The sequence below is a fragment of the Falco biarmicus genome, chromosome 5 (genome assembly GCF_023638135.1).
Source record: "Falco biarmicus isolate bFalBia1 chromosome 5, bFalBia1.pri, whole genome shotgun sequence".
NCBI lineage: Eukaryota > Metazoa > Chordata > Aves > Falconiformes > Falconidae > Falco > Falco biarmicus.
Genome location: NC_079292.1, coordinates 51,165,325 through 51,175,757, shown reverse-complemented (window position 1 = coordinate 51,175,757; position 10,433 = coordinate 51,165,325). Strand labels below are relative to the sequence as shown.

The 10,433-nt window shown below is 37.4% G+C and overlaps 1 protein-coding gene across 1 annotated transcript; it reads right to left on the bottom strand.

Annotated features, from left to right (window-relative positions):
• Positions 1 to 668: 668 nt before the first annotated feature.
• MGAT4C (MGAT4 family member C) lies at positions 669 to 8,522 on the bottom strand. Its single transcript, XM_056341242.1, has 3 exons — positions 8,373 to 8,522; positions 3,696 to 3,843; positions 669 to 1,831 (listed from the first exon to the last, which is right to left on the bottom strand). The coding sequence occupies exons 1-3, from the start codon at positions 8,499 to 8,501 to the stop codon at positions 675 to 677; spliced, it is 1,434 nt and encodes a 477-aa protein (XP_056197217.1). The 5' UTR covers positions 8,502 to 8,522; the 3' UTR covers positions 669 to 674.
• Between the last annotated feature and the right edge of the window lie 1,911 nt (positions 8,523 to 10,433).

The following is a 10,433-nucleotide window of genomic DNA, read 5'->3' as shown; positions in this document are numbered from 1 at the left end:
AAAGACCCAGGAAAAAGAACAAAGGATATTTGTTGAGACAGAGTAAGTGATGCAATTATCTATTTTTTACATAGTTGTCATGTCAGATTTATAATTTTTACATACATTCCTTTTTTGAACAGAAGCTGCAATGATTAGCCACACTATTTTCTTACAGTGCTCAGAATGAAACTGCCAGTTTCAGAACAGATTTCCTTGTCACAACTGCCTTTAAAAGAAACACATCATCAACTATTGTACAAATGCATACTAACACAGCATTTAAAATTTGTATGTGCGTAAGGTACAATCCAATTTCTTTTCACAAAATATTGGTCATAGCTTTATATCTTTTGGTAATTACAGGATGTTTTGTCTGTTTAGTTAAGAAGATCTTTCTTACAGAGAAATGATAAAAAAGGGGTTCAAGATCTGTAGAGTGGTTTGAGAACTTTTCATTTCTTAGAAAATTCAAAATTTTCAACAAATAAGTGTTTGTATATTGCCTGGCCAAACTAGTAAAAAATAAATTGCTTTGATTGTTTTGTGATTTCCCCAGTTTTCCTGTGTCTCTAGTGAAGAGTTGGAAATGTCTTTTTTTTTTTTTTTTTTTTTTTTTTTTTTTTCCTGGGGAATGGCACCAGATGGGACCCAGCGGATTGTATGTACTCTGTACATTCTTACGTGGCTTTGCTTTATTGATTTGGTGTTTGAGAAGTCCAGACACTAATGCTCCTAATGATCAGCCATTCTTTTTGACTTTTGGTAACAAGTATTCTCATGCAGTTAATATCAAACAGAACTTTGTGCTCTACATCAGTTATTTCAAAATTCCCATTTTTGAATTCCCCTAGTCTCAAGTAGGTAGTACACTGTCTCCCTTTTTTACTCCCTGCAATCTTTTCTCCTACTTCCAGGGCACCATGATGCAAAATGTCATTTTGCCGGTCTTCAGTTCCAGTGACAACTTTAATTTTACTGATTTTAATGGGTTTTTCAAATACAATTCCATAGAAGTCTCCAGTAGAAGGAGCTTTGCCCCAGAAGTACTCGTCAATGCTGCTGTAAGCCTTGCTTGCCTCATAGTTTTCAAATACATTCATGTTGGTGTGCAAGTTTGCAGGTGGGTTGTCAGGAATATCAAATGATTCCTCTTCAAAATCATCATCCTTTAGCTTGTTTTCAGCTCCTTTGTAAGATGAGTAGTATCCCATGTGCTGGAACAGAGACGGCTTAAAACGTATCACCTCCTTTTGAGCTAACAGCCCACGAAAGTGGATGAGCAGCCAGTCACAAGGCATTTCTTGGTAGAACATCAACAAAAAATGGGCCAGACGTGGGAGGTCATGGGAATGGTAAAGCTTTCCAATATATCCCAGTTTGGAGAACTCCAAAGTCACCCAGTAGGATCCTTCTCGTGAGGTAATTACTTTCTTAACAGCAGTCAAAAAATTCTTTGAGCAACGAACATCATCTTCCAGCATCACATAATAGTCAGAAAGATTGGCACAAAAGTTAAGAAGGAAAGCATAATCTACATTTTGCTTGGATCGAAACTTCACACGGTCCTCTGGGTCATTGTAATTCCTCTTGAGGCCATCCAGTACAGGATAATACTCCTCAGGGACGTGAATAACCATTAATCTGCCCGCAATTATGTGATGTGCAAATTTCTGTGAAATATCCTGGACCATCCCTTCACACCAGGCTGAGTCAAAATCTGCCAGCTGCACTACCACTGCAATTTCTTTGAGTTCCTCATAACTTGACTGCTCAAATATGGACTTGATGGTCTCAAGCAAGTAGTTTCCCTTTTTCCGTTTCACAGAGGATAGCCCAATTGTAAGATACCCTGTACAAAAGACAATTCAAACAAAACCTGAGTATCTGATTTTGGAAACCATTTTGCCACCAAGCTGTCCTCCAGAGCTGTGATTGTATTACATAAACCTTTTGAATGGTGAAGATGCAAAATTTGGTATGTGCATTTAAGCTACATGCATCAAAGGGCATTTATTGCCTTTTCATGAAAGAATCATATGGTGAGCAAATACACATATAGACACTGTTGCATTAAACATTCACTTGTTAACTGCAAGGAATGGCATGTAGTAGACAAAAGCCAAATCAATATACACGTATATGCCTGGCAGCGGAAACCACATAGACAATGACAAGGCTGTAAAATCTGCTGAAAGAAAGGGGATTATGAGATATGATTCACACAATATTTTTAAAGCAAGGAACTATGAAATGCAGCACAAAAATGTGAGCTATAGATTAATTGCCAAACTTTCATCATTTTAAGCACTCTGCACTAGTTACACTTACAATTAACTTTATAGTTTTATGAATGTGTGGCTAATTTTTTCTGCATGTTCATTTTTAACTGAATTTGTCCAATTTTTCCATGCTGATAGTTCTTCTAACCCTTTTTCAGGACTCACTGAGCATTTTACAGGGAATTCCCTCTTGCAAGATGTAATTTAGATATTCTTTCAAAGTAGAAAAGAACTTACTACTGCATACCTGTGCTTGTATAAATAATTTTTATGGCTGTTACATCTTTCTAGAGAGATATGCGTATGAATTATAAGGGAAGAATTTTCATCTCTGCTGTTTTGGAGTCACTGCCATTGCGTTTTTACCAGCAGTCCAAATCATTTTTTTCAGATATTTGCTAATTTATTTCCATTTTTCTAACTCCATTTCTAAAAAAATTAAGACTATAGTTGGCAGTGCCTACTTTAGTTGAACCTACCCCAACTTTCTTGAAATATTGTAGTTTGTAAAAGGCTGCTCTGATAAAGTGGTTCAGAGTTTCCCTCAAGGCTTAAGTCTGCTGAAAATGCAGTTGTACAGTGAAGTACAACCCCCAGAAGCCATTTATGCTGCCTACAGAGCCCCAAATTTCTCATCTCTAATTTGAAAAAACTTTATAGCTTTCTATAAAGATCAACAACTCACAGACGATTTTATTTAACTTCTGTGCTTAGACTTCTGAGCCTTGATTATGTTTGTGAAATGATTGATTTGGAACCCAAAGGACACCTGTCTAAAAGTTAGGTATGGCCATATTTCACTTCAAGATGAAAGTCTTGAACCCTGCCTGAAGTCAGAATAACTAGATAGTCCATTTACAGATGGCTGCAAGAAGAATCCTCCTTTACTATCCCAATAACAGCACAATTCACCTCCCTCAATATTACAGTAAGGGAACAAGGACATCCATCCACAGCTGCTGGACTGGCAGAACATGGGACCTGCAGGGTGTTATCTACATGATCCCAAGCATACCTTAGATTGGATTTACTGGTTATGCAGACAGAGGCTGCCAGTATGATCTCGGAGGGTGGTTACAGAGTACCACCAGCATGTACCTTGTTCCTGCTTTCTAAATCATCTCCCTGTGGCCTGGAGGGAGATCCACAAAAATATGTTCTCACAACACAGACCATCCAGGAGCTGCCTGCAGGATGGCTACAAGTCAGGCATTTGGTCAGAAGATTGCCAGGCTGTGGGGCAGTCACTTTTAGGGCTGAACTAGCAGCTGCCTGGGAACTACCTGTGGAGAGAGAGAGAACTGTCCCACTAAGTCTCTGAGATTGTCACTGCTTAACTCAGCCCCTTTTGCCTAGAAATACTACAGGGACTATATGGATTCCACCAATTTTTAAATTACCTCATTTCATAACATTCAGATTGCAGTTACTTACTTTTCCTTGGCAAAGGCGTGCCAGCTAGGTAGCGATAGGAAATGTTTATAGATCCTGAGAAATTAGACAAATCTTTAAAATTGTGAACATAGCGCTCTGGGTTGAGCTGGTGCGTGGCTGTTTCTCTGATTAATTGCTTGTCCCCTTCCTATTAGTGAGAAGAAAAGAAGAATAGGAGAGGGAGAGAGACAAAGAGAAACACATTTATGAATGCCAACTAGAGAGGAAACATGGACAGGCAGGTTTCCAAGAATAACAGTTCTCAGTGTCAGCTTTCATGAAAGCATGTAGATGTCAACCCGCTTTTTTAAAAAACACATTATTGAGTATCATACATTTTTGGTTACAGAAAATCTACCATAACCCTTCAGATTACGGTAATAGGAAAAAGAAAAAAAAAATTTGGACAAAAAATCTGAAAAGGTTGCAAAAACTAAATGATTCCAAAAATGCTGTGGTATTCAAAATAGGGATAAGAAAGCATCAGTCAGCAACAGATGAGATAATTTTCATAGATGAAGAAGTGGGGGAGATTTTTGGAAAATGTTTTCAGTGATTGAAAAAAACACCAAAACTTTTGCAAAAGACGGACAAAACTAGACCCTGGCATCTGGTTCATTTTGCCATTTTTCTGAGTAGCTCCGACTCAGGTTTGTGATAAGAAGAAATGCATGTGAACATCCAGACAGGCAAAGCTTTCTCTGGATTTGGTGAACACTGTCTGATGGTATAGAAAAAAGAGCAAATTTATCACCATGCCTCCTCTTCCTGCCTCCTTCTCCTGTCTTTTTCTTACAAGAAGCTTCCCTAGCTGTAGTAAAATCACAGAAGGGAAGGAGCAGCTTCATCTGCAGTTCCCTATCTATAAGCTCAGTTTGGTCTCAGGGAAAATCTATTCCTTAGCCCTTCAGAAAAGGGGAAATATCTTACAGATTGTAGTGTTGTGAGACTGAATTTAAAGGTAGGAATGCTTATTTAATTTACATGGCTTGATTCTAGTCTGATGACAGACCAGTGTATGAATGAGTTCATTTCTTCTGCTATATACAGTATGCTAATGCACTAAAAACTTCCTCATCTGTCATTAAATGGGAACATTGTGCAGTGATAGCATTGTGGCTAACAAGAGCAACCACAGAAACAGCACTTATTTAATGTATAAATATTCAAAAATGTGTCAAAGATATATTTTACAGCACAACGAAATATTTCTGTAAACCGATGCTAGGCTCATTTTAAGGTTGTTATTTTTCTTTCATAGAAGTAGTAGATGATCCACTTCTGAGCTTAGTAAAGTTCTTTGGTGGACATCCATGGGCATCTACGTGCACTGTTACGCTCTCTTGATTTACGCTTTCTTGATTGGCAGCGTCTCTCCAGTAATTTCTTTCTAGTGCTGCCATGCTACTTTGCATTTGCTAGTAAGTTACAAGAGCAAGGGTTATGTTGATCAGATTCCAGATTAAAATGTAACTTAGTGGGCTAGGAATAGAATGCATCCCATAAAAACTGTCAAACGAAGAAAAAAAAAAAAAAAAAAAAAAAAAAAAAGGCTGGTCCAAAACCTTTCTTTTTTTAAAACCAGCCTTTCTTTAATGTCAAAACATCATGTGTCATTGGTTCCAGAATGGAGTACCAAAATTCTTTATTTCATAAGAAGGTTTTGGAATGGAAACCCATTCTTCTGAGGTTCTTCTACATAAAAAATTTTGAAATGTTTAGAGAATATCAGGACAAAATGTTTTGATTTTAGCAAGCCAAATATTTAAACGGGCCACAAAAATTTTCCTTTTCTATTTTCCCCCCTTTAAGAAATCCCTTTTGAAATCCCTTTTGTGGCTAACAATCCTTTTATTTTTTTTTAATTAATATTGTTGGTTTCATTCCTTTGTTGAATGAAAAGCAAAACTGAAATATGGATTTTTTTAAAAAAATTACATCTGGTTCTTCTATACCTGACTACTATGTAAAGTCCAGTGAAGCTGAAGATCCTGATTAGCTCTCTTTAGTCATCTTATTTAATTTTTTAATGACAGTTCTGACTTTCTTCTGTCAGCTAACCTCTAACTTACATTCCAGTGGTTGCTGGAGCTTGGGAGGTTCTTGTGAGTGCCATGGGATGAGGTGCCAGAAGTTCTCCATTCTTTCTAGAGACACTCTGCTCTGCTAAGGATGCTGTGTCATCTACACTAGTACTATCATTTTCTCAGTGCCCGTTATAGTGATCAGTGTTCACAGAATAGTGCAGAAGGCATGCTTCACTTACAGTTCACTTGCAACTCAGAATATGTATAAAAAAGTCACTGTCTATATTGCAATATCCGGTTACATTAATTCAGTATGTCTTCAAAATATTTGATCCAACATTGTTCACATGCTGCATCCAAAACACCTTAAACTGCTCAGCTGACACACATGCATCAGCACTGTATAGCCCCTATCAAACATACTTAAGCAATTTTCCCAGGTAGGTCCTTACTTTCCATTTCCACAGCAAATGCTCTACAGAAAACAGTGAAGGGATTGTCTAGATATGTGAGAGTCTCTGAGTGACAAGGAAAAGTTCTTGTTTCTCTTCAGATTTGCCACCATGAATTTCAGTTTGATATTCTGGCATCCTGAAAAAGGCCACTTATTTCATCTTGCATTTGGTGAAAGTGATAACAGCCCTGCATCCATCCCCTTGCACAGCCTGCTGCCCGAAACTGGGAAGAGAAATTCAGGGTCAGTTGCCTGCAGGAGACTTGTTACAAATAGAAAGTCAAGAGGGCCTTTGGGGCTCTGAGGACTTTCAGGTTCCCATTCCCTGAGGGGAACTGGTTAGCCTGCTGTCCTTGAAAGCTACTCACAAGTGTATCTCTCCTCACCACCATTGAAACTGCTCATCTTTTACCTCAGCAGAAAAAACACACCAGACTAGTTAACAGAGCAGTCAGACATGGTCAGGAAAGTTGAAAATAAAAATAAGTAAGTAAATAAAATGTCAACAGCCTAACACATTTGAAAAACACCCAATGGACCATAAAGGTAGCAAGGGATCTGGGAGAACTGTCAGGAAACTTGGCTGGGAGCTACATGAATGCAAATATGCCAGAACTGTGATGAAGAGAAGCAATGAAAGAGTGAATGTCTAAAAAAAAGGGGGGAAAAGAGCAAATTAAGAATAAGATATGGTGCTGGGGAGCTGGGAAATAGGACAGGAAAAGATTTCAAAAACAAACCAAGAGGAACACTATTAGTGGTGACAATAAAAGCACTTTCAGAAACATTTGGGGGACTTTGAAGCCATTAGTGAGTGGAGAAGCATCATCTGGGAAAATACCACTGGAAAAAAAGCCCACAATAAGGCAGGTAAAATCTGATCGCAACCAAGAAATGATGAATAAATAAAACACAGTGAAAAACCTTAGTGCAAGTACTGTTAGAGTAATCAATATATCTGTAATGGAGTAACATGCTAGAAACGTGGGTTATCTTTTCCACAGTTTAAAAAGTACTAGCATAGTCTTAATAATATTGTAAATATTTACTATATTGTTACAAGTAATAAGTAAACTATTTTAAATTACAATCACTAGCAAGTTATCTATGGTTCTCATAAATTAATGTAAGGATTTTACTGTTTGTGTATTGCACTTTTTTTCATACTATGATGTTTCTTTTCAGATCTGAGACCAGACTTCACCTTTCAGAGTATTGGAAAGCCCATACTGTCACTGTCCACATTCGATGGATCAGACAAAGGGTGGCACAGAGAATCAGATAGCCACTCAGTAGTTCAAGATCAAGAAAGAGGACAGTGTAATCATATCACAATGTTATTATAAATTCATTTTAATCATTTTACTATTTGCAAGCTCCAGTTATTAAGCTACCATGTTCTTTTCCTGGGCCCAGTCCAACTTCTGATTAATGTCTTCAGGGCTTACTTGACATTCAGCATTGGGACACCCACAGCTCACATATAAACTGTAGAGTTATGTTACCTTGTCGGTAGCTCACTTGTTGAAATTCCTAACACAAACCTCTCCATAAATCTTTTTCACAATCATAAACTTACGCTAGATATCATTTATGCCTAATTGTTAACGCTGTAGCAATGAACCCACCACTCAAATCTGAGGTACAGAAAGTGAGAAAACCACAAAATTAAAGCACTGAAAAGAAATTGTTTGTGCAAGGAGCTTAAAATGTGTGAAATTAGTGTACATTCTCTTCTGTAATTGTATTTCTATAATACTGCTTAGTATGGTATGCACAGGTGAGATTTGCAGTGTGAACTGAAAAAGGAGCTCCTAGCTCATGTGAGTATTCAGATGTAGGCAATTTTCAACATTAAAATTGAGGGAAATCCAGAAGTATGGAAAATACAGGGGGTGTTTTGACTCAAACAAATACACCTGATGAAGACATCTCCAATGTTTTGCTACATTCGTTATCTCCCATACTTCAAACGAACAGTGACATATTTACTTCTGTGACAAGGACTGTTAGGGTCCTTTTATTCCTGTGTGCAGTATGTATTAATAAGATGGTTTCATCATTAAGGACACGTTTTGAGGATACTGTTAATGGTACACTCAGGGAAAATTGCAGGAATTATGAACTTTACTGCTGAACTAGGGGGGTGTCCTGTTCTGTTGTTCCAGGATCATGTCTTCCATCTAAGACACTTACCAAAACATAACCATCTTCAATGTACAAGTTCATGAACAGCAAGCAAATGACAAGGACTCCTAAGAATGACACTGCTGATCGTTTCCGCAAGCATCTCATTTTATCAAAATATTTCAAGCTGTGTCTCATATGAAGAAAGGCATACAGTAGTGTCACCTATGAAAGAAAACCACAGCATTACAAGAACTGCCCATCTGATAAACATAATAGTATACCATCTTACCTTCAGATGTATCAAATCCCTTCAAACACGCATAGACTATAACATTTAAGGTGGAATTAATTCCAGTTAATCATTTTCATCTTCAAGTTTAATAACAATTTTCACAATAATTTAAGCTGCTTTTTTGTTGTTGGGGGTTTTGTTTGTTTGTTTGTTTGTTTTTGTCAGTACAGAAAAAAAGCACACTTTGTCCTACCCATTTTAGGCTGGAATTATGATGTCACTGTGGCAGGAGTGCATCAGCAGTTCAGTTTCCCATGTATAATTGTCAGATCCCAACAATGGCAAGAGATGAGTTGTGTGTTGTTTCTCTGTTTACCTGTGTTTCCTTCCAAAGACAGCTCAGGCCAACAGGCAAGGAAGATGCTATTGCATGACTCAGTATTGTTGCCAGTAGGAGAGTTCTGGATTACCAGAACTGCAATGCACAAATGAGGTACCTTCCCTGCAGTGAGAAGGCAGTAGCAAGACTGTGCTACATCCCTTAGCCTTAGATCTCTGTGTGTGCTAGGATAGGAAATCTCTCACTGGATGTGTCATTTTCTCCAGAAGAAGAAAGGTGGAGATCTACCTTAGACCAGACATGTCTAAGCAGTGTATTGGGAAGCCCCTACTGCCCCAGTTAGATGAATCAGATGAAGAAGGGTAGCATAGAAGATCAGAGAGCCACTCAGTAGTTCAATTCAGGATCAAGAAAGGGGACTGTCTAGTCACATCAGAATGTTACATACCCAGTTTAGTCATCTTGCTGTTTAAAACAAGATGAATGTTGTTCTTGGCTACCAAATCATAAGCATTGACCTGTGCAGGACTACAAGTGTTTCAATAAGATCTGACCACAAACTACAGAAACAGAGTCCAGATAAGATGCCCATGCTATGAGGTATTCTTAACTAAAAAGTAGATTATAAGCTTGTTATTTATGTTCTCACTTGTTAAAGTATAAATGTATTTTGGCTATTGTCTATAACAATGTCTGATTTTTCTTTCAAATTTAATATATAGAAGTCATGTACAAATGGAGAGTTTAAAGCTAGCCTATATGAAGTAATAAAGAGCACTGCATGTGCAGGGGTTAAACCGTGCATTTAAATACCTTCAGTTTTGAAAGTTATGAACATCTAAACTGATACAAAATAGGCCAGATTAGGATTTCTGTATAAAATTCGTCATGCCATATAGAAATTTTTCTGGCCTAATAACAAAAATCCTTCCAAGTCCAAAATTCAATCTATATTTGCTTTACCAAACTGATTAAATATATCTAACAGTACAAAATATGAGCCCATTAGTCTCTAGAGAACAGGGAGGTAAATACATCAGGTATTAGGAACACAAAAGGGTTTTTTTTATTTGCGTTAAAAACTGCAAGGTTTTGTCTGTATAGATTCAAGATGAACTGCAGTAAATGGACACCAGTTGCGTACAGAATGATTTTAAAACCACTGTGTTGAGAATAAGAAAAAACTCATGCCATACAAAGAAAAGAAAAAGAATTAATAATAATAATAATAAAATATAATGATAATAATAATAATAATAATAATGATAATAATAATAATATATTTCTGTCCCTATTTATTTGAGGGTGGGCAGAAGTGCAGTGGTCTGATTATGCTTAAGCTGAAAAAGCCCAGTGTAGCTATTTTTTAAGTTACAGCATAATTTCCTTTTTCTTAATATCTGATGAAAACAAACATCAGGAAAGAGTTGTCAGGGCCATGAATTTCCAAACTCTTGTCCCCCAGCCTGGGACAGCACAGTGGTTGCTGTGTGTCCATGAATTCCAGCAGGCTGTTGTGGAAATGAAGGATTGCCCCTGTTTTAGCAAAGAGTAT

Excerpts from the sequence above, each read along its gene's own strand:
- MGAT4C (XM_056341242.1), bottom strand. The coding sequence starts at position 8,501 with ATGAGACACAGCTTGAAATATTTTGATAAAATGAGATGCTTGCGGAAA. Across the intron at positions 3,844-8,372 it reads TTGAAGATGGTTATGTTTTG|GAAGGGGACAAGCAATTAAT; the intron begins GTAAGTGTCTTA and ends TCTCACTAATAG. Across the intron at positions 1,832-3,695 it reads CACGCCTTTGCCAAGGAAAA|GGTATCTTACAATTGGGCTA; the intron begins GTAAGTAACTGC and ends TCTTTTGTACAG.